This window comes from Eptatretus burgeri, chromosome 22, assembly GCF_056783735.1.
Source record: "Eptatretus burgeri isolate ZD-2024b chromosome 22, Ebu_testis_v1, whole genome shotgun sequence".
NCBI classification, from domain to species: domain Eukaryota; kingdom Metazoa; phylum Chordata; class Myxini; order Myxiniformes; family Myxinidae; genus Eptatretus; species Eptatretus burgeri.
This window is the reverse complement of record NC_140982.1, coordinates 468510-492847: the sequence shown is the minus strand read 5'-3', so window position 1 is coordinate 492847 and position 24338 is coordinate 468510. Positions and strand designations below refer to the sequence as shown.

General features: G+C 49.4%; 2 protein-coding genes and 1 long non-coding RNA gene across 7 annotated transcripts in view; 2 read left to right on the top strand and 1 right to left on the bottom strand.

Moving 5' to 3' along the window:
* LOC147007998 (uncharacterized) overlaps positions 1-3255 on the bottom strand; it is a 92306-nt gene extending 89051 nt beyond the window's left edge. For 3 of the 5 annotated variants that reach the window (XM_085865901.1, XM_085865904.1, XM_085865906.1), the window contains exons 1-2: positions 2442-3255; positions 778-818 (exon numbers count right to left, since the gene is read on the bottom strand). In XM_085865901.1, coding sequence (XP_085722027.1) covers positions 778-818; positions 2442-3255 — 855 coding nt within the window. The remainder of the gene's footprint in view (positions 1-777; positions 819-2441) is intronic. The other 2 variants (XM_085865903.1, XM_085865905.1) reach the window with 2 other exon arrangements.
* Positions 3195-6206, top strand: LOC147007997 (uncharacterized). Its single transcript, XR_015053716.1, has 3 exons — positions 3195-3295; positions 3440-3796; positions 4811-6206. It is a non-coding gene; the product is annotated as an uncharacterized LOC147007997 (long non-coding RNA).
* Positions 6207-7172: 966 nt separating this feature from the next.
* On the top strand, positions 7173-18486 carry LOC147007996 (uncharacterized). The gene is made up of 3 exons (XM_085865877.1): positions 7173-11205; positions 17119-17244; positions 17717-18486. The coding sequence occupies exons 1-2, from the start codon at positions 7408-7410 to the stop codon at positions 17194-17196; spliced, it is 3876 nt and encodes a 1291-aa protein (XP_085722003.1). The 5' UTR covers positions 7173-7407; the 3' UTR covers positions 17197-17244; positions 17717-18486.
* Positions 18487-24338: the final 5852 nt, after the last annotated feature.

Genomic DNA, 24338 nt, shown 5'->3' with positions numbered 1-24338 from the left:
GAGGGTAGCGTCGGGCCATCTCCGGCCGTCCGAGATTGGTCGGGGGGGGCGGTGCTCATGTCTCCGGCCCTCGACCAGGAAGTCGAGCAGCAATATGTTGCGTTGGCTCCCCATTGGCCGAGAGGCGGCAGACGTGCTCGCACCCCTCCGATTGGCTGAGAGGGGCGCCATGCCCGTATTTGGAGTGAAATCCAAGACGCCAACGTCCAAAGAAACCCCGCCTGGCACATTGGACTCCGCCCATGGCTGTGCTTGACATACATGCGCGTGGGAAAGGCCGATGGTGAAGAAGCGAAGATGGGCGTTGTTGTTGTTGAAGTTTCAAATGTAAAAATCCTAACGAAAAATAACTCACAGCGCACATACAATTAATCACCCATTAAACATAGGACGGGACCCTAACTAGAAACACATACTTACCGATATAGCTGATCTGTCGGACCTGGCTATTGTGTGTAGTAAGCTTCCAAATTCGCAACAATATATCAAGAGATAAGAGAATGCGTGGGTGTACGTAATAAATAAATAATTATAATTATTAAAACATCATTCCTGTTTTTTAAAACACGAGCGCATGATTAATATCCATTATTCACGTCATAAATTATTGATAATTTGAACACGAGTATGGATCACTCGGATGGTGCCGTGTCACACGGATAGGTAGGATGACAATACGATTGGTCAGAGAATGACCAAGGCGAGACACGTGGTTAGCTTGAGCTGACATTGAAGAAAGGAAGACATCAAGATCGGACACATCGTCGGCGAACTCACGGCTTCTTCAGTCTTGGCCTCCATTGTGTGTTCCATGTCATCTGCAAACAAAGAGATTGGATTTTCATTTTCATCGCAGAGGGAACTTGGGAGCAGCAACTTCGCTTCACAAGCAAACGCAGAGTCAACCGAGCTTATAACGTCGACTCCCAAACACAGATACACTCAAACACAGATACACCCAAACACCCAAGCAACTCAAACAACGATACACACAAACACCGATACACCCAAACACAGATACACCCAAACACAGATACACCCAAACACCGATACACCCAAACACCGATACACCCAAACACAGATACACTCAAACACTGATACACCCAAACACAGATACACCCAAACACCGATACACCCAAACACAGATACACTCAAACACTGATACACCCAAACACAGATACACCCAAACACCGATACACCCAAACAACGATACACCCAAACAACGATACACCCAAACACCGATACACCCAAACACAGATACACTCAAACACTGATACACCCAAACACCCAAGCAACTCAAACAATGATACACACAAACACCGATACACCCAAACACCGATACACCCAAACAACGATACACCCAAACAACGATACACCCAAACACCGATACACCCAAACACAGATACACTCAAACACTGATACACCCAAACACAGATACACCCAAACACCGATACACCCAAACACAGATACACTCAAACACTGATACACCCAAACACAGATACACCCAAACACCGATACACCCAAACAACGATACACCCAAACAACGATACACCCAAACACCGATACACCCAAACACAGATACACTCAAACACTGATACACCCAAACACAGATACACTCAAACACTGATACACCCAAACACCCAAGCAACTCAAACAATGATACACCCAAACACAGATACACTCAAACACTGATACACCCAAACACCGATACACCCAAACACTGATACACCCAAACACTGATACACCCAAACACTGACACACCCAAACACTGATACACCCAAACACTGATACACCCAAACACTGACACACCCAAACACTGATATACCCAAACACTGATACACCCAAACACTGACACATCCAAACACCGACACACCCAAACACCGATACACCCAAACACTGATACACCCAAACACCGATACACCCAAACACTGACACACCCAAACACCGACACACCCAAACACTGATACACCCAAACACCGACACACCCAAACACCGACACACCCAAACACCGATACACCCAAACACTGATACACCCAAACACTGATACACCCAACACTGACACACCCAAACACCGACACGCCCAAACACTGATACACCCAAACACTGACACACCCAAACACTGACACACCAAAAACACCAATACACCCAAACACTGACACACCCAAACACTGACACACCCAAACACCGACACACCCAAACACTGATACACCCAAACACTGATACACCCAAATACTGACACACCCAAACGCCGACGCACCCAAACACTGACACACCCAAACACCGACACACCCAAACACTGGTACACCCAAACACTGACACATCAAAAACACCAACACACCCAAACACCGACACACCCAAACACTGACACACCCAAACACCGATACACTGGGAATGTATCCTCTGGGAATGGAGGAACATGTATCGCTGATTGTGCCACCGACCAACAAAGGGGTTCATGTCAGCAGTCATGGGACTCGCCGTGTCCACACGGGACGTACCCGGACTCGCCGTGTCCACGCGGGACGTACCCGGACTCGCCGTGTCCACACGGGACGTACCCGGACTCGCCGTGTCCACGCGGGACGTACCCGGACTCGCCGTGTCCACGCGGGACGTACCCTGACTCGCCGTGTCCACACGGGACGTACCCTGACTTGCCGTGTCCACGCGGGACGTACCCGGACTCGCCGTGTCCACACGGGACGTACCCGGACTCGCCGTGTCCACGCGGGACGTACCCTGACTCGCCGTGTCCACACGGGACGTACCCTGACTCGCCGTGTCCACACGGGACGTACCCTGACTCGCCGTGTCCACACCGGATGTACCCAGACTCGCCGTGTCCACACCGGATGTACCCGGACTCGCCATGTTCGAGAAGGACGTGTTGGATCCCAAACTGGAGACCGACTGGTAGGTTCTCTCTCCCCCTCGTTGTGGACCCTCGTGCCCGCGGGTCTCCGTCCAGGGAACATCGTCAGGGTTTTCACCGATCACGGCGAACCGTCCGAAGGACAGCCATTCACGGACAAGCTCCACCTGGGGTGTTCCCACAGATCCCAGCGGTCCACCTGCCTGTCCCGAACGTCCAGCTCCATCTTGTTGAACCTCTCCCGTTCCCTCATCACGTCCATCTTCAGTTCCAGGGATCGGATCCTCCGTTCGACCTTTTCCTCGCTCAATCCGAGCACTTCCCCCCTCGGGGTCCGGGACGAACACTCCCAACGACCCTCGTCGGCCATCTTGGAAATCCATCCGAACCCACGGTCAGTGAGGGAGGCGATCGGTGAGGGAGGCGATCGGTGAGGGCGGCGATCGGTGAGGGCGGCGATCGGTGAGGAAGGCGATCGGTGAGGGAGGCGATCGGTGAGGGCGGCGATCGGTGAGGGAGGCGATCGGTGAGGGAGGTGATCGGTGAGGGCGGCGATCGGTGAGGGAGGCGATCGGTGAGGGAGGTGATCGGTGAGGGCGGCGATCGGTGAGGGCGGCAATCGGCGGTCGGTGAGGGCGGCGATCGGCGATCAGTGAACCGAAGACGACTCTTGCCGAATGTCGAAGAGAAATGCTCCTTCTTCTTCTTCACCAGTCCGCGAGTAACCGTGTCAGCGGTAACGGTTGTCCGAGTCACGAGGCACAGGCTTGACGGGCCAAACGGCCGATTCCTGCGTCGAAGGACCTACAGGTCATAAAACAACAACTATACTCAAAAAGAGGAAGAAGAACCCCCGCTTGGTTTATTAGCCCCGCCCACCAATGTTCCTAAAACAACAACGACACAAAATAAGAGGAAGAGGAAGTGAGTGTGTGGGTCCTGATTCGGGTCATGTCCCTGAACCGGGAGCCTCCTGAGATACTCGAGACCTTTGGTTGTCCTGTGTTGTTGCTTTGAGAGACCATTTGGTGTCGGTGTAGAATCTCCAGACTGTTCCATTCGGGCGGTCCTCTTAATAGTGGGGTTAGAGGTCAGAGTTGGGGTACCAGCGTTAGCCGTTAGAGTTCGGGGTTGAGTTCTGGGTCGGGATACCAGGGTTCGAGTTCAGGGATGGGATACCAGGGTTCGAGTTCGGGGATGGGATACCAGGGTCAGAGTTTGGGGTCGGGGTACCAGTGTCAGAGTTTGGGGTCGGGGAACCAGGATCAGAGTTCGGGGTTGGGGTACCAGGGTCAGAGTACCAGGGTTCGAGTTTGGGGTCGGGGTGCCTCCCCATTCCTTCCTCTGTAGTTCATTGTTGCCTCCACCACCAAAGGTGTTCTCCATACACGGGTCATGTTTGCACCCCCTACCTGTTTGTGTGTGAGCACGATATCTCAAAAAGTTGTGAATGGATTCGGACGACACTTGGTGGACAGGTAGGACGTGTCACAAGGACGGAGTCATGAGATGTCGGTTCTCAGGTTCTCATGTCGATCCAGTCTCTCAGTGTCGAACAAAACGTGAACCGTTCGGCCTGCCGGAGGGACACGCTCTTCCGAGTCCCGTTACAGTTCGTGGTTGCGTTTCGTGGTTGTTCTCCAAACAATGGTTGCTGTCGTCATTAAGTCAACTTAGTGACCTCATTTTGAACCTTTTCTTGCTTTGCTTTCATAATCACGTGACCACTGTAATTGGCTTATATCACGGATAGCACCTGTAATTGATGGTGGATGGAAGAGGTGAATCACCTGTAATTTCGACATGTCGATCACGTTTATTATTTAATATTTATTGGAGAACGTCTATGCAAATTTCGGTTGTTCTCTCTTGTGCAATTTCTTGTCTATCAGTCATTTCCTCCGTCCTTGATTGGTTCTTCTTGTTTCACACCCACAGAACTCTTGTCTTACTCACTTGACCCGACTCTCCATGGTGTCCAAGAAATTCGAAGAACATCGAACCGAAGATGTGGACGAGAAGTCGAGGTTCGCTTCAATCAACGTCGCCGGTACAAGTCCAGATCGTGTTGAGGACACGCCGGAGCCTTCCGGGAGGATGTACAAGTCCCCAGGATTCCTTGAAACTCTCCGCCGAAGGTTCAATCGCCTCGTTAAAAAAGTCACCACCTCCGTCACCTTCTCGAGTGCAGCCGAAGTCACCTCCTCATTCAGTCGCTCAGATGCGGACGAAGCTGCATTCACGGTTTGTGCGACAAACACAGACAAAGTGACGTCCCATGACGTCATCACAGGTGCAGGTGAAGCCACCACCAAATGTGTCGACGCTTCACCTGTACCTGACATCGCACCTTCCTTCACTGCGAGTTCACTCGAAGCCACACCATCGACCGCAGGCCGATCGGGTCCCCAATGGGAATCCCAAAGTCGAGTCTCCGTTGAAAGCCGAATTACCTCCGACAGAGTCTTCAAGGACACGTGTTCCACAAAAGAGAAAGGTAAAGGTGCGCTCAAAAATGAAATGATGTTTTAAGTTTGGATCCATTTGGAATTGGCATAATTTTATTTCTCCTCCGTGCGGAAAGGTCACCTGTATATTAAATGTGTAAACAGATTAAACTTTTCCAGTAAGTTGAATATTAAGAAGAATTGCCTGTCATGTTGAACTATGTTGAGAATTTTGTATGGAAGGCACAAACGAGTTGGAATGTGGACTGAAGAAAATGTACAGGCGCTCTGGTCGCTTCAAGATAACGTATCTTCCCAGTTTTGGGAGAAGCAGACTGACTTTTAACCCACATATGATGGAAACTTGTTTTAATGGCCATTAGAGTTGGTGTTTGACGTCATTCGAGCATTCTGTGTGATTAATATGTCTGGGTTTGAGTTTGTGTTCCAAACCATTGAAGCAGGAGCTGTCAAAGCAGACTGAAGATAAGGTTCACCTGGAAATTGTCAAGACCGGGAGAACTGGCGTCAGTGCCAGAAAATTATAAATAAATAAAAAACTTTGTCTTACTGGAAACTATATAAAGACGAAGATTCTCCGGTTATGTTGAGAGATCTGGAACTCGTATGTATTGTCCAGAATCTCCTGCGCCGGCACATATCATCAGTTTCCGTCCGTCCATCGGGACCGTCCTCTGCGCAGAGCTCTGGTGCTGCCTCAGCGGTCTCTCCTTGGCGATCGGGCACAATCCTGGACGGGTTCTCCACTCCGACGCAGGATACCGGCAAGCCGGCACTCATTTTGACGACCTCCGAAGGATGACAGGCAGAGTCAACCCCACCTGGTGTTAATTTAACAGCCGAGGGGGGATGTGAACTCAGGGTTCTCGGATCCCAAGCCCACAAGCCGTGGGTGTATAATCTGTTTGTTTGTTCAATAAATGTTTTGAAAATTACACCGACGTTCTGTATCTGTATCTGGACGACCAAATTTGCGTTAAAAACATTACAACATGGTCCTGATGTTAAATACCGGAGGTCATGCCGATCACGTGACCGGAAGTGCGTCACAATGGCCGCCCATTCAAGTCTGCACACAATGATACACTCGTAAACGGTTAAACAGTGACGTCATAAGCATTTAAAAGCCATAACTTTTATTCTCGAGCGTTTTGTGAACCACCAAGACTTTCAAAACAACAAAGTATCGACTGTACGAGGAAATGAGGCGCGGGTGGAGAGGCCGTTCGGCCCGTCATGGCTGCACGACGTCACCGGCACACTCGTTTATCAACACGAGATCCAGAGGAATTTGGATCGTGAATCGATTTGTTTGTTGAGGCCTCAAATTGGGTTAGAACATGTTTTTATGTCGGGAGGATTAACGAGTGTGTTTGTGTTCACGGCCGCCATTACTCCCACCGAGTCATCAGTTTGGATGGGATCGTCCGAGGGGAGTTTGACACAAGTCTTTCACGACTCGGCTGATGCCGGCGATAACGAGACAGCTTCGACCTTGTAGGGATTCGAACCCAGGCTCGACAAGTTAGAAGCAGGCGAGCGCGTGGTGTTTCATTGGTGGAGGGCGGGGCCTCGATAAGAAGGGTGATTCTGATTGGTGGAGTGGCCGAGCATCGACGGGCAGGACGTGTTCGATTGGTGGAGGGCGGGGCCTCGATAAGAAGGGTGATTCTGATTGGTAGAGTGGCCGAGCATCGACGGGCAGGACGTGTCCGATTGGTGGAGGGCGGGGCCTCGATAAGAAGGGTGATGCTGATTGGTGGAGTGGCCGAGCATCGACGGGCAGGACGTGTTCGATTGGTGGAGGGCGGGGCCTCGATAAGAAGGGTGATTCTGATTGGTGGAGTGGCCGAGTATCGACGGGCGGGACGTGTCCGATTGGTGGAGGGCGGGGCCTCAACCGCAAAACGATTTCCTGTCCTTTGGAAGATTGAAGAAGCAGCTGCTGAGACAACCTGGAGCGATTCTGTGCTTTGAAGCAAAGAGGACTTAATAAAGAGAAATAAACTGCACTCTCTTCACGCCTCGCAAAGCAGCTCGGACACACGGGTCCCTCCGGGTCCGGCGATGGTCGCTTCAGGTCTCAAGTGGATCGTTCCACATTCCGAGAGGCTCCCACCGGGTCTCGCACGCGTTGCTCTGGGTCCTTCGTGCATCACTCAAAGTGACAGGAGGATCGATCCAGCTTCTGCACACGTAACGCCAGGTCCCACTCAGATTGCTCCAGGTCCCACTCGGATCCCTCCAGGTCCCACTCAGATCCCTCCAGGTCCCACTCAGATTGCTCCAGGTCCCACTCAGATCCCTCCAGGTCCCACTCGGATCACTCCAGGTCCCACTCGGATCCCTCCAGGTCCCACTCAGATCCCTCCAGGTCCCACTCAGATCCCTCCAGGTCCCACTCAGATCCCTCCAGGTCCCACTCAGATTGCTCCAGGTACTATACATGTCGCTCCAGGGAATGAGCGGAACATGCCAGGTCCCACTTGGATAACTCCAGGTCCCACGAGTGTCACTGCAGGTCCGACGCGTAACGCTCCACGTCCTCAATGGATCGTTCCAAGTTCCGCGCAGGTTCCGACAGGTCTCACTTGCATCCCTCCAGGGCCCGTGCATGTCACTCCAGGTAATGAGCGGATCACGCCAGGTCCCACTCAGATTGCTCCAGGTCCTGCACAGATCACTCCAGGTCCGACGCGTAACACTCCACGTCCTCAATGGATCGTTCCAAGTTCTGAGCAGGTTCCGCCAGGTCTCACTTGCATCCCTCCATGTCCCAATCAGATTGCTCCACATCCCGAGCGGGTTGCTCCAGGTCCCGTACATATCGCTCCAGGAAATGAGCGGATCAGGCCAGGTCCCACTCAGATTGCTCCACATCCTGAGCGGGTCGCTCCAGGTCCCGTACATGTCGCTCCATATAATGAGCGGATCACGCCAGGTCCCACTCAGATTGCTCCAGGTCCCATACGTGTCGCTCCAGGTAATGAGCGGAGCATGCCAGGTCCCACTCAGATTGCTCCACATCCCGAGCGGGTCGCTCAAGGTCCCGTGCATGTCGCTCCATGTAATGAGCGGATCACGCCAGGTCCCACTCAGATTGCTCCAGGTTCTGCACGGATCACTCCAGGTCCCACGAGTGTCACTGCAGGTCTGACGCGTAACACTCCACATCCTCAATGGATCGTTCCAAGTTCCGTGCAGGTTCCGCCAGGTCTCACTTGCATCCCTCCAGGTCCCACTCAGATTGCTCCACATCCCGAGCGGGTCGCTCCAGGTCCCGTGCATGTCGCTCCAGGTAATGAGCGGATCACGCCAGGTCCCACTCACATTGCGCCACATCCCGAGCGGGTCGCTCGAGGTCCCGTGCATGTCGCTCCAGGAAATGAGCGGAGCATGCCAGGTCCCACTCGGATCATTCCAGGTCCCACGAGTGTCACTGCAGGTCCGACGCGTAACGCTCCACGTCCTCGATGGATCATTCCAAGTTCCGCGCAGGTTGAGACAGGTCTCACTTGCATCCCTCCAGGTCCCGTGCATGTCGCTCCAGGTAATGAGCGGATCACGCCAGGTCCCACTCAGATTGCTCCACATCCCGAGTGGATCGCTCAAGGTCCCGTGCATATCGCTCCAGGAAATGAGCAGATCAGGCCAGGTCCCATTCAGATTGCTCCAGGTCCCGTACATGTCGCTCCAGGTAATGAGCGGATCATGCCAAGTCCCACTCAGATTGCTCCACATCCCGAGCGGGTCGCTCCAGGTCCCGTACATGTCGCTCTAGGAAATGAGCGGATCAGGCCAGGTCCCACTCAGATTTCTCCAGGTCCTGCACGGATTGCTCCAGGTCCTACACGGATTGCTCCAGGTCCCACTCGGATCATTCCAGGTCCCACGAGTGTCACTGCAGGTCCAACGTGTAACGCTCCACGTCCTCGATGGATCGTTCCAAGTTCCGCGCAGGTTCCACCAGGTCTCACTTGCATCCCTCCAGGGCCTGTACATGTCGCTCCACATCCTGAGCGGGTCGCTCCAGGTCCCGTACATGTCGCTCCAGGAAATGAGCGGATCACACCAGGTCCCACTCAGATTGCTCCAGGTCCTGCACGGATCACTCCAGGTCCCACGAGTGTCACTGCAGGTCCGACGCGTAACACTCCACGTCCTCAATGGATCGTTCCAAGTTCCGTGCAGGTTCCGCCAGGTCTCACTTGCATCCCTCCAGGTCCCATTCAGATTGTTCCACATCCCGAGCGGTTCGCTCCAGGTCCCGTACATGTCGCTCCAGGAAATGAGCGGATCAGGCCAGGTCCCACTCAGATTGCTCCACATCCCGAGCGGGTCGCTCCAGGTCCCGTGCATGTCGCTCCAGGTAATGAGCGGATCACGCCAGGTCCCACTCAGATTGCTCCACATCCCGAGCGGGTCGCTCCAGGTCCCGTACATGTCGCTCCAGGTAATGAGCGGATCACGCTCGGTCCCACTCAGATTGCTCCAGGTGGCACTCGGATCACTCCATGTCCCACGAGTGTCACTGCAGGTCCTGCGCGTAACGCTCCACATCCTCGTTGGATCGATCCAAGTTCCGCGGAAGTTCCGCCAGGTCTCACTTGCATCCCTCCAGGGCCCGTTCATGTCGCTCCAGGTAATGAGCGGATCATGCCAGGTCCCACTCAGATTGCTCCACATCCCGAGCGGGTCGCTCCAGGTCCCGCGTATGTTGCTCCAGGTCTGAGGCACGTCACTCAAGATCTCACTCGGGTTACTTCAGATCTCCTTTGCAACTTCTCAGGATTAGCGCGGGTTTCTCCAGATTACGCATGTAATATCGCTCCTCGTCGCAGGGAGGTCATTCCAAATCCTGAGCAGGCATCACCGGGTCACATGCGGGTTGCTCCAAGTCCCACACATCCTACTTGTGTTACCACCGACCCAGGTCCCAGGTGGATTGTTGCAAGTCATGCGTCAGTTAAGCCAGGTTCCGCTCGGATTCCTCCAGGAGCCACGCATGTCGCTGTCGGTCCGAGGCATGTCACTCAAGATCCTACTCAGGTTTCTTCGGATCTCACTTGCATCGTTCCAGGGACAGCACGGGTCACCCCACGTCTCAAAGGAATCCTTCGACTTCCGGACCGGGACGTGGAAGGCTCCACCAGGTTCACTTCAGGTCACAAGCATGTCACGCTATGTCCCCCGCTTATTGCTCCAGTTCCCACATGGAAAATTCCAGGTTCTAACCGGCCTACGCCTTGTCCCAGTAGGATTGCTTCACGTCTTTTGTGGAAAGTTCCAGGACCCGAGTGGTTCGAGCCAGGTCCCACGAGGAATACTTCACATCCCACATGGAAAATTCCAGTTTCTGAGCGGCCCAAGCCTTGTCCCAGTAGGATCGCTTCACATCCCTTGTGGAAAGTTCCAGGACCCGAGCGGTTCGAGCCTGGTCCCACGAGGAATACTTCACATCCCACATGGAAAATTCCAGGTTCTGAGCGGCCCAAGCCTTGTCCCAGTAGTATCGCTTCACGTCCCTTGTGGAAAGTTCCAGGACCTGAGCGGTTTGAGCCAGGTCCCACAAGGAATGCTTCACATCCCACATGGAAAATTCCAGGTCCCGAGCGGCCTACGACTTGTCCCAGTCAGATCACTTCACGTCCCTTGTGGAAAATTCCAGGACCCGAGCGATTTGAGCCAGGTCCAACAAGGAATGCTTCACATCCCACGTGGAGAGCTCCAGGTCTCGAGCGAATGCGGTCACGTCCCACTCCGATCACTCCACATCCCACGTGGAAAATTCCAGGTGCCGAGCGGTTCGCACCAGGTTCCATTAATGTCGCTCCTTGTCCCACGAGGGTCGCTCCCTGTCCCCAGGTGTGTAACTTTGTCTCTTGTCTTATCGATCAGTGGGATTTATGGGGGGGGAGGGGAGGGGTTCCCAGCATCACCTCAATCCAGCACCACCTCCATCCAGCACCACTTCCACACTGCATCACCTCCACACAGCATCGCCTCCATCCAGCACCACCTCCATCCAGCACCACCTCCATCCAGCACCACCTCCACACAGCACCACTTCCACACAGCATCACCTCCACACAGCACCACCTCCACACAGCACCACCTCCATCCAGCATCACCTCTCCCCTATCTTAGTCCACACGATGTGGGATATTAATCGGTGCTCGTTGTCACACAACCTCGATCTGTCGACAACAATCAATGTTGTGAATTGAAATACACACTTTGCAGATGTCTCCCAACCCTCTGGAGGTAAATGAACTGTTCACTGGAACATGGACCGCTGGGTCTCCGGTCGATCCCATAGTCCCTTCATATTGATTGTCACTCCGGTCGATCCCATAGTCCCTTCATTTTGATTCTCACTCCGGCCGATCCCATAGTCCCTTCATATTGATTGTCACTCCGGCCGATCCCATAGTCCCTTCATATTGATTGTCACTCCGGCCGATCCCATAGTTCCTTCAAATTGTTTCTCACTCCGGCCGATCCCATAGTCCATATTGATTCTCACTCCGGCCGATCCCATAGTCCATATTGATTCTCACTCCGGCCGATCCCATAGTCCCTTCAAATTGATTCTCACTCCGGTCGATCCCATAGTCCCTTCATATCGATTGTCACTCTGGTCGATCCCATAGTCCCTTCATATTGATTGTCACCCCGGCCGATCCCATAGTCCCTTCATATTGATTGTCACTCCGGCCGATCCCATAGTCCCTTCAAATTGATTCTCACTCCGGTCGATCCCATAGTCCCTTCATATTGATTGTCACTCCGGCCGATCCCATAGTCCCTTCATATTGATTGTCACTCCGGCCGATCCCATAGTCCCTTCATATTGATTGTCACTCCGGCCGATCCCATAGTCCATATTGATTCTCACTCCGGCCGATCCCATAGTCCATATTGATTCTCACTCCGGCCGATCCCATAGTCCATATTGATTCTCACTCCGGCCGATCCCATAGTCCCTTCAAATTGATTCTCACTCCGGTCGATCCCATAGTCCCTTCATATCGATTGTCACTCTGGTCGATCCCATAGTCCCTTCATATTGATTGTCACCCCGGCCGATCCCATAGTCCCTTCATATTGATTGTCACTCCGGCCGATCCCATAGTCCCTTCATATTGATTGTCACTCCGGCCGATCCCATAGTCCCTTCATATTGATTGTCACTCCGGCCGATCCCATAGTCCATATTGATTCTCACTCCGGCCGATCCCATAGTCCATATTGATTCTCACTCCGGCCGATCCCATAGTCCATATTGATTCTCACTCCGGCCGATCCCATAGTCCCTTCAAATTGATTCTCACTCCGGTCGATCCCATAGTCCCTTCATATCGATTGTCACTCTGGTCGATCCCATAGTCCCTTCATATTGATTGTCACCCCGGCCGATCCCATAGTCCCTTCATATTGATTGTCACTCCGGCCGATCCCATAGTCCCTTCATATTGATTGTCACTCCGGCCGATCCCATAGTCCCTTCATATTGATTCTCACTCCGGCTGATCCCATAGTCCCTTCAAATTGATTCTCACTCCGGCCGATCCCATAGTCCCTTCATATTGATTGTCACTCCGGCCGATCCCATAGTCCCTTCATATTGATTGTCACTCCGGCCGATCCCATAGTCCCTTCATATTGATTGTCACTCCGGCCGATCCCATAGTCCCTTCATATTGATTGTCACTCCGGTCGATCCCATAGTCCCTTCATTTTGATTCTCACTCCGGCCGATCCCATAGTCCCTTCATATTGATTGTCACTCCGGCCGATCCCATAGTCCCTTCATATTGATTGTCACTCCGGCCGATCCCATAGTCCATATTGATTCTCACTCCGGCCGATCCCATAGTCCCTTCAAATTGATTCTCACTCCGGTCGATCCCATAGTCCCTTCATATTGATTGTCACTCCGGCCGATCCCATAGTCCCTTCATATTGATTGTCACTCCGGCCGATCCCATAGTCCCTTCATATTGATTGTCACTCCGGCCGATCCCATAGTCCCTTCATTTTGATTCTCACTCCGGCCGATCCCATAGTCCCTTCAAATTGATTCTCACTCCGGCCGATCCCATAGTCCCTTCATTTTGATTCTCACTCCGGCCGATCCCATAGTCCCTTCATATCGATTGTCACTCTGGTCGATCCCATAGTCCCTTCATATTGATTGTCACCCCGGCCGATCCCATAGTCCCTTCATATTGATTGTCACTCCGGCCGATCCCATAGTCCCTTCATATTGATTGTCACTCCGGCCGATCCCATAGTCCCTTCATATTGATTCTCACTCCGGCTGATCCCATAGTCCCTTCAAATTGATTCTCACTCCGGTCGATCCCATAGTCCCTTCATATTGATTGTCACTCCGGCCGATCCCATAGTCCCTTCATATTGATTGTCACTCCGGTCGATCCCATAGTCCCTTCAAATTGATTGTCACTCCGGCCGATCCCATAGTCCCTTCAAATTGATTCTCACTCCGGCCGATCCCATAGTCCCTTCATATTGATTGTCACTCCGGCCGATCCCATAGTCCCTTCATATTGATTGTCACTCCGGCCGATCCCATAGTCCCTTCATATTGATTGTCACTCCGGTCGATCCCATAGTCCCTCCATATTGATTGTCACTCCGGCCGATCCCATAGTCCCTTCAAATTGATTCTCACTCCGGCCGATCCCATAGTCCCTTCATATTGATTGTCACTCCGGCCGATCCCATAGTCCCTTCATATTGATTGTCACTCCGGCCGATCCCATAGTCCCTTCATATTGATTGTCACTCCGGCCGATCCCATAGTCCCTTCATATTGATTGTCACTCCGGTCGATCCCATAGTCCCTTCATTTTGATTCTCACTCCGGCCGATCCCATAGTCCCTTCATATTGATTGTCACTCCGGCCGATCCCATAGTCCCTTCATATTGATTGTCACTCCGGCCGATCCCATAGTCCATATTGATTCTCACTCCGGCCGATCCCATAGTCCCTTCAAATTGATTCTCACTCCGGTCGATCCCATAGTCCCTTCATATTGATTGTCACTCCGGCCGATCCCATAGTCCCTTCATATTGATTGTCACTCCGGCCGATCCCATAGTCCCTTCATATTGATTGTCACTCCGGCCGATCCCATAGTCCCTTCATATTGATTGTCACGATCCCATAGTCCATATTGTCACTCCGGCCGATCCCATAGTCCCTTCATTGATTCTCACTGATCCCATAGTCCCTTCATATTGATTGTCACTCCGGCCGATCCCATAGTCCCTTCATATTGATTGTCACTCCGGCCGACATATTGATTCTCACTCCGGCCGATCCCATAGTCCCTTCAAATTGATTCTCACTCCGGCCGATCCCATAGTCCCTTCATTTTGATTCTCACTCCGGCCGATCCCATAGTCCCTTCATTTTGATTCTCACTCCGGCCGATCCTATAGTCCCTTCATATTGATTGTCACTCCGGCCGATCCCATAGTCCCTTCATATTGATTGTCACTCCGGCCGATCCCATAGTCCCTTCATATTGATTGTCACTCCTGTTGATGATTTACAGGACTTTGAAAATTGTAATGATTGAACAAGTTCCTACTGAACTTGGAGTCCTTCAACAGATGTTATACTGTCAGAGAACATGTGTATGTGTGTGTGTGTTTATGTGTGTGTTTATGTGTGTGTTTATGTGTGTGTATGTGTGTGTGTGTTTATGTGTGTGTGTATGTGTGTGTTTATGTGTGTATGTGCGTGTATGTGTCTGTGTTTGTGTGTGTGTGTGTGTGTGTGTGTGTGTGTGTGTGTGTGTGTGTGTGTGTGTGTGCGCGTGTGTATGTATGTGTGTGTATCTTTGTGTGCTTATGTGTGTGTGTTTATGTGTGTATGTGTGTGTATGTGTGTGTGTGTGCGTGCGTGTATGTGTGTTTGTGTGTGTATGTATGTGTGTGTTTGTGTGTGTATGTGTGTGTGTGTGTGTGTGTGTGTGTGTGTGTGTTTGTGTGTGTGCAAATATTGTAAGGAATCTGGAAGCCATGTGCACACAAACAGCCAAAGTCTCCGGAGTTCAGTTATTTCGATAAGTAGATGTTTATAGTTAGAATCCCTCCTTCTGTCTCATGGAAAGTTTGTGTGTGCACTGTGGGTTATTTTTTTAGTTAAGTTTTTATTATATCTACAACAACCACAACAACAACAGCGACGCAACCCGGTCGCCATTGCCCACGTGTTTTTGGCTGAAGGCGTGGGCGGATCCTCCATCGCCTCAGATCGAGGCTCCGCCCCAAGGCAGGGCATGGACGTTTCCTCCAGCGAATGAGCGGAGGGCGAGCATGACACGCACGCCCCAGCCATTCGAGAGGTGACTACGAATCGCCCCACAACCCCTCGTCCAATCAGGAGCCGAGTGGCGAGGAGAAGAGACCCCTCTCACCTGAGAAGAGTGGAGTGGTTGTTAGGACCAGGGTTCGGCAGAGAGGGGATCGTGGCGATTGCCAAGCGGTCTGTCGTCGTGGCTGGGTGGTGGTCGACGAGGGCTCTGCAGACGGTCGTGGTCGTGGTTGGAGCGGTCTGCGGTCCTTGGAGGGCAAGTTTGGTGACCGAGCAGCCAGGGTCGTGGGCCGTGGACTTCGGGTCGTGGGTTCGAGTCCCACCGTGGTGGTTCGGATCGGTGTGACCACACGATGCGGGACAGGTACCACGGCCCACAACAATATGTTTGCACAAAAGCTCACAGACTTTAACGTCCCAACTGTTTTTTTACCAGGATCTCAGGCTCCATGTGGAGCTGCCACACACAAATGGACAGGATTGGTCATGCACAGGACAAATGGACACATAGACAGACATAGACACACAGACAAATATACCAGACACAATACAGGACTATTCAACAAGACAAACATAAACGCTGAGCTTGGGGGAAGTGCCCTCACCTCCAGAGGCACTCAAAATACTTGTGACGTCACGACAATGACATCACTTTTCTCACTGCACTCAAAGGAGGAATTTCCAAAGGAGGATTTTCCTGCTCCCCATGGATGTCCCACCTACGGGGATTTTCCATGCTCAATCCTTTTAAATACTCAACGTCAAGCAACACCTGGACAATTCCTCACGGGACGGACCATTCTTACGGTCTTCGGGATGACCCAGTCGAGGTTTGAACCACCTGATCTCCTAGACTCGGAGTGGACGCTCGAACCATGACACCACCGAGTCGAAACTCCACATCAACAACAGATTACAAGGTTAAAAAAAATTAGGACCACTGTACCTGTAACGTACCCGGGCCCTGGCCTGAAGTCAGCCAAATTTGGTGACATTGTGACCGGTGTGTCTGGAGAAGAAGATTTTTGAATATTTGAAGTGTTTGAAAGGTTTTAGGAAGTCGGAGAATGATCACAGGTTCGAGTATGGGATATGTTTCTAAAGGATATAATTAATAAGGCCGTTAATTATCTTCAAAAGGGTGTTTTTGTTTTTTTTAATTAACCCAAACACCCAATTTTCACTCACGCACTCAGTTGGAGTTCCCTGAGTAGTTTGCTTGCAAAGTTTCAGGCTGTTTGGTTTCATGGTTTTGGAGTTATGGAGGACACACACACACACACTGACATAAGATATCGGTTTCATTTTAAAATGAGGGATTCATTCACTTCCAACACCAATCCTTCACATATTCCATGGGCAGGATTTCCTGCTTCACCCAAACACCTTGTTCGAGTCCAATGTTTGCTGACGTACCTTCCCACAGGTGAGCAAGGTGGCAGAGAACATGATGTCGGTGAGGATGGCCTTCCAGAGATTCAAAAGCAGACTGTTTCGGTCATAAGTGAAGTCCTGACGAAGGTTTGAGCCTCAGGTTGTGGACATTATTCCTGTGAGTATAAATCATCATTCATGTTTACCGAACCATGAACGTTTCATTGTTTCTTCATTGTGGGACAAGAGCCAATCGGATTGGCCTCAAGCTCCTCCCACTCATTAAATTTATCATGTTTCAAGGTGATCCCAAAAATGTTTTGTGTATCGTATAATACAAGGAAATCCACCGCGATGGAACCTTGTCCGAGCGAAATGCGTTGTTTGTTGTGTTTTTAGCAAACAATAAACAGGTGGGACGGGGTTAGGGGGTTGGGGGGGTGGCATGTGCAGGTGCATTTGTATTGAAATTCATTACATTTGTATTCAAAGTCCTTTTCACCTTAATTATACATTTTCACACTCACTTCGCCAATGATGATTTTGACTTGGCCATGTTATTATCCTCATTATTGTTATTATAGTAACTATTATTGTTGTTAACACTACTACCAGTACTATTAATATTGTGACTGTTCTGACTCCTGTAGGATAACAGTGTAATGGACGTCATCTCCCGATAACTCCAAGAGGACATCGTGTCTCTACGAGACCACAGTCACCAGTCACTCCAGAACTTCCCGCGGAATCCCACGCCCAGAGTTGTGTTCCCACAGGAAAAAGCTCAAATGTGGCGGCGATCACGGAACTGATCTTAATTAGTTGGCCGAGCAAGATCGCTGGTTCTGTAATCGTTTCTAGCGCTCACCGAGCCCAATTGAGCAACAGTTTATCCTGTGCTGTAATCAGAACGGACGGAACAAGTCAAGACACAAGTTTCTTAAGAACAGGCTTTTAGTAGCAAACAGGAAAGTATTTACAAAGGAAACGATGGTTCAATCAATTAAATATTTACACACGTTATCGCATTTCCCATTACCCCCTACTCGGCGTACGCGCCCTCGGAGCCTTAGGAATCACTGAGCAGCTTCACAATGACTGGCGCCGCATGCATCTGGGGGAGAAGAGAGATCGGGAAAGGGTGAGATAAGTAGGAGAAAAATAAAAATCTGGTCGGGTCACGTGCCCTTCCCCTTCACACCCTGCGCTGGTCCGGTTGAGCTCGCGCCGCCAATGGTTCTGACCGATGGTCTTGGTGTCCTGAGTCCTCGCGCTCCACTCTCGGTCCCTCCTCGCCGTCGCCAACGCGCTGCCACTCTCTGTGCGTCTGCAATGTGCCGTTCGTGATGCGAACTTCATGTAATTTTTGCAGGAAATGCGGGAGGTGTGCGAGGTGAAGTGTGGGCCGATGTGAAAGGACGAGCGGTGGTGAATGAGTGAAAAATAAAGACACGAGAACATGAAAAGTGGAATGAAAAATGAGAAGAATGAAAGGTGAATGAAAGGAAGGCAGAGATTGAACCCAACGGATGAGAGTACGCACCGTGTGAGACGTGAAAACCGCAAGACGTTCAAGGCGAGTCGATAATTAGCACTCGTCCCTCTCAAGAAGGTTCTCTGGATCTCAATCTCAAGATCTCGACTCTTTTCGGTTTGTCTCGGAATTACCTCGAATTTCCTCCGCTCGCTCACGTCCTTGCCCACCCTCTTTGTGTGTTGGTGCTCCGGCCTCTGGTGGTATCCGGTGATTGGCTCTCGAAGTTTTGGCGCGCCATCTCTCGGAGATTATGGGTCGAACCATCAAGAGTTTACACGTGCTTCCACCACGTGTCCACCAAACCGGTTTGGGGTAATTTTGGCATCATGCCTGCACCGAGGTTTAGAAAGTGTTGTCATTCAGCGGAGGGAACATGTGAATCGATACAGGGAAAGCATGTGGAACTACAACGGCAACTGGTAGAGCGTGTACCTCCGCCAAGCCGAACAGTTTACGTTTTGTATCGCATTGATCGGCCGGATCTGGATCTGGATCTTCAGCAAAATCGAAGCAAACTGGGTTTTTTAATTTCTAGTTCAGAAATGAGACTAAAGACATTTCTTGAGGGATGTAATAAAGGTGAAGTAAGAGAATAGAGAGCAGTCTGTTGAAATAGAAGAAGAGTGGTGAATTATGATACAGTAATGAGAACCACACATGAGGAAGAGGAAGATGAAGTATTGTAAGAGATCGTTTATATTATTTTTTTTTGATAAAGATTGCAGAAGATTAGGTGAAGGAAAGGTTGAAGAAGAGATGGTGAGGTGTATGGTGAATTTGGATCGGTAATCGCAGAGGGTGGAAACAGATCACGTGGTTACAGGAGAACCACATGGTTACGGTCGATGTATAGGTAAAAGTGAATTTATTTATTATGATTATATTATTTTAAATTAGGATTGCGTAAGTTTCCGAAAAGGAAAGGTTGAAGTAAAATCGTGGAGGTGTATAGTGAACTTGGAGCGGTAAACGCAGAGTGAAGCTGATGGGTCGATGAAAAGTACCAGGAAGAGGGTAGATGGATACACGTGGTTTCAGGAGGTGTACAGTTAGGAAGGATACAAGGGAAATTATTATTTTTTTGATGGATATATGAAGATTAGGTGAGATTAGGAAATTGGAGGTTGTAGGAAGAAATCGTGGAGGTAATGGTGAGAGTGGGTCAGCTCAACTCGAAGAAAGATGGTGTGCCGGCAGAAGGAGGAGGAAGAAAAAGAAGGATCGATACTCGTGGGTATAGGGGAAGAAAGGGTTGTTGTTTTTTTGTTAATTTTTTGAATTTAAGACAAGAAAGGCAGTGTGTTGTTGAGAGGGATAGATGGCGGGTGTTGGGAAAAGTTGGGAAAATAGGAATTGATGGTAATAGGGAGAGAATACAAATAAAACGATCGTACACCTGGACGGGAAGGACGGGTAGGCCTCAAGAGGCCCGATAAGACAAGGTCGACGAAAACTCACAAAATAGGAAAATTGTGAAAACAAAGCTGAACTCGGAACACACAGCGAGCATGTAGGTGAGAACATAAAGTTAAAACGTGACAAATAACGACCGGAAACTTAACTTTGAGAAAGTCGGCAGAGACCCCTGAGAGAAACTGCTGTCGCTCCAAACCCAGAACCGGAAGTCAAACTATTGAATTCAATTTGAGAACTATTCACGAGAAAATAATTCAAAGAAATTTAATTGTGAAATTCTGACATAGACAGAAGACTCTGTGAAAACCTCGAGAGAATTAACCGCTTGGACAGAATAACTTGAAAACAGGATGTTGTCGCAAAATAATAAATCAAACTCACAGAAGTTGTACAACTTGTCCGGGAGTTAAAAAACACTCCCATGCGGGTGTTTCTCGTAGATTGTAGGAGATCACTGCAGATTTCAGTCGATGTAGATTGTCGTAGATCACCGAGAACGACGATCGATCGCGACACCAAAATTGAAATATCGCGCTCCGTAGCAAGCGGGCATCCGGTCCATCGGGATGGAAAGGAATAAGTGGGTTTGGGTTGGGGTTGGAAAATAATAATTTTCCTTGTATCGTTCCTCACTATACTATACACCTCTTGAAACCACGTATCTCTCTACCCTCTTCCTGGTACTTTTCATTGATCCATCAGGTTCACTCTGCGTGTACCGTTCCAGATTCACCATACACCTCCACAATTTTACTTCAACCTTTCCTTTTCCGAAACTTACGCAATCCTCATGGGGAAGAGTGAGATGACAGGGAGGTGGGTGGACGAGGAGTCAACAAGCTGGGTGCAAGCTCAAACACAGCAAGAAGGGGAAAGGAAAACTGGAGATGGCATAAGAAAAGGATGTTGAGGAATAAGGGGGGGAAGCACATTCATCTGGAAAGGAAGGGGTCGTCTTGTGGAGGGCTTTAATTTTGGAGAGGGCTTGGGGAGGAAAGGAAGGCTTGGAGAGGGGAGAAAAGAACATGAGTATGGATGGGGAGGGGGGTGTTGGGGAACAGCCATCTTGAAGACGGAAGAGTCAAATTGAAGTCTGAGGAAGTTGGTTCCACAGGCTGCAGAAAGGAGGAACAAATGAGTGGAGGTGAGCAAAGAACATGGATTTTGGAATTTTAAATAGAAGTTGGTTACTGGAAGACTGAGAAAGCCCTTTTGATCAAAAATTCAGTGATGAGGGTACAGAGCAAGGCAGAGGGGTGCAGGACCAGAAATAAACCAGGAGACGACAGAGACCACTGGTGTGAGAGTAAGAGAACCACAGACTCAGCTTCATCGCTGGAGATTCCAAATATTGTGACGGACTTGGTTTCTATGGCATCAAGAACTGCAAGGTGAGACTCTGCTGCCAAAATTTAATGACACTTCTACTTGTCACATTGTGACGTCATTGTGTAATATCATTCATAAAATTACATTTCAAACATATGATAGAGAAGTACATTCGATGCGGAACATCTCATCGTGCTGGGAAAGAAAATTGAAGAACAAACAATCAAATCAAGCTGAGAAGTGCAAACACCAAAAATTGGGAATCCCATGGAAAATCCTGAAAACTATAACAACGACCACAACTTGTTCACATGCCCAGCTCAGGGGTGCAGTAATGCCCTTTTTTGGATTGATCCTTTTCCATGTCGTTCCCTTGGGAAAGGGGGATCGTGAGGTTAGGGCAGACATTTTGATATTTTTTTTGCCCGAGGTGCTGAAGATTGCTCGCAAAATCCCGAAGACCCAAATTATATTCACTCCCGATTGGAATGGAGTGAAATTCCCGAATTCCCACCCAAAACCTTTTTATGAAGTCAACAAGACAATAAAACATCAAATAGAAATCTCAATCTGATTTTGGATTTTTGAACAATTTTGGATGAACATCAACAGTGAAGTGATGACGTCATTGTGACAAAGGTGATCCCTCGAGACATTTCCCTTCGATGTTTTGTTCCTTTTTCAGGATTTCAATCCCATCCAGATCCTTGTTCTGCTCTTTTCTCTTCTCATAAATTGCTTTGCATAATTGTTCTGGTTTTCCAATTGTCACAGAATCAGTCCCGTTCTTCTTCATCATTCCTGTAGGTCCGATTATCACGAGAGCGATATCGATGCTCTTCAGCTTCCAGGTTCTCTTGACTTTCTTTTTCAGATCCTGGTATCACATTTGGTTCATGCTTGCAAGAGTTCACTGAGACTGGGATATTGACTTTTTTGCACATGTGTCGGTGGATTGCTCTCGATACCTTGTTGTACCTTTGTGTGTACATGTGTTCTGACATGAGGTTTTTACATCCCGAGAGTAGGTGTTGGTTTTTTTCTATTTCTACCTTACTGAACCTGCACCTGTTCTTATTGACTCCATCCTGCCATCTTCTTCGAGTGTCCTTGGTGTTGGGTATTTACAGCTCCGAGAGAAAGTCTACACCCCCTTTCAAAATTTTCACCTTTTGATGCCTTCTCGCCTGGAATGAAATTGCATTAAATCAGACTCCCCCCCCTAAATTTACACATCATAACCCAGAACTTCCATATGAAAAACAAATTCTTCAAATTTCAGAAAATTAATTAAAAATACAAAACTGGAATATCTTGGTTGGATAAGTATCCAACCCCCTGAGTTAATACTTGGTGGAACACCTTTGTTAGCAATTACAGGTGTGAGTCTGTTGGTCGAGGTCTCTTCCAACTTTACACACCTTGATTGGGAAATATTTGCCCATTTTTCTCCAGAAAACTGTTCAAGTTCAGTCAAGCTGTGTGCGGAGTGTTAATGGACAGCAATCTTACAAGTCGTGCCACAGATTTTCGATTGGATTTACGTCGGGGCTCTGACTGGGCGACTCAAGGACATTTATCTTTTTGTTCTTCACCCACTCCAGTGTAGCTTTGGCTTTGTGCTTCGAGTCGTTGTCATTCTGAAAGGTGAACATCCGTCCCAAATTTAGCTTTCTTGCAGAGGACAGCAGGTTTTCCTCCAGTATTTTTCTGTATTTTGCTCCATCCATTTTCCCTTCAATCTTAACAAGTGCCCCAGTCCTGCTGATGACAAACATCTCCATAACATGATGATGCCACCACCATGCTTCACAGTAGGGATGGTGTTCTTTGGTTGATGTACTTTGTTGGGTATGCACCAAATGTAGCGTTTTGCATTTAGGCCAAAAATTTCCATCTTGGTTTCATCAGACAACAAAACTTTTTTCCACGTGGCTTCAGAATCTCTGGAATAGTTTTTTACACACCTCAAACAGGACTCAAGGTGGGCTTTTATGAGTAATGGCTTTCCTCTTGCCACGCTATCGTACAAGCCAGACTTGTTGAGTTCTTGGGATATTCTTGTCACATGTACACATTTACCAGTCTTTGCCAAAAAGGCATGTAGCACTTTCAAAGTTACCATTAGCCTCTTGATGGTCTCTCTGATCAGTCTCCTCATTGCTTAGTCATCTAGTTTGGAGGGACGGTCTCATCGAGACGGTCTTGGTGGTTCCATACGCCTTCCATTTCTTCATGACTGTGCTCCAAGGGATATTCAAGGCATTTGAAATATTTTTACACCCATCCCCTGATCTGCGCATTAACACAACTTTATCCCAGACGTCTTCTGAAAGCTCCTCGGTGCTCATGGTTGAGTCTTTGCTGTGAAATTCACCACCCAGCAGAGGAAACCAACAGGAACGGCTGATTTTATTCTGAAATCATCAGAACCACCACAATTTAACACAGGTGGAGGCGAATTAACCTGGAGTGTAATTGTGAAGGTGATTAGTTTCACCTGAGCTCGTTTACAATTGTTGTTTTTTGGGGGGTGGACACTTATCCCACCAAGATATTCTAGTTTGGTGTTTTTAATAAATTTTCTGAAATTTGCGTAATTTATTTTTCACTTGGAACTTGTGGGTTATGATGTGTAAAAAGTCTGATTTAATTCCAGGTTATAAGGCATCAAAAGGTGACAATTTTGAAAGAGGGTGTTGACTTTCTACAGACACTGTACTCTGACTCGTTCTCCATCCCAGTAAACATGACGTCTTCCAAGCCACTGCAAAGTTCCTTCTTTGTGTCTCCCCAACTCTTTCCAGATCTTCCTGCTCTTTTGTCGTTCTCCCAGATGTCGGTATATATTTGTTGATGTGTCTTTTTTGTATTTTTCATTTGTCTTCTTGCAATCGATGGCGCTGGATTTGCTGCTATTTCCATCCCATGTGTGGCTTCTTCTACTCGCACCTGTTCCGAGAAATTATTTGCTTTGATGTATTGTTTGA

Excerpts from the sequence above, each read along its gene's own strand:
- LOC147007996 (XM_085865877.1), top strand. The coding sequence starts at position 7,408 with ATGGTCGCTTCAGGTCTCAAGTGGATCGTTCCACATTCCGAGAGGCTC. Across the intron at positions 11,206-17,118 it reads GGGTCGCTCCCTGTCCCCAG|GTGAGCAAGGTGGCAGAGAA; the intron begins GTGTGTAACTTT and ends ACCTTCCCACAG.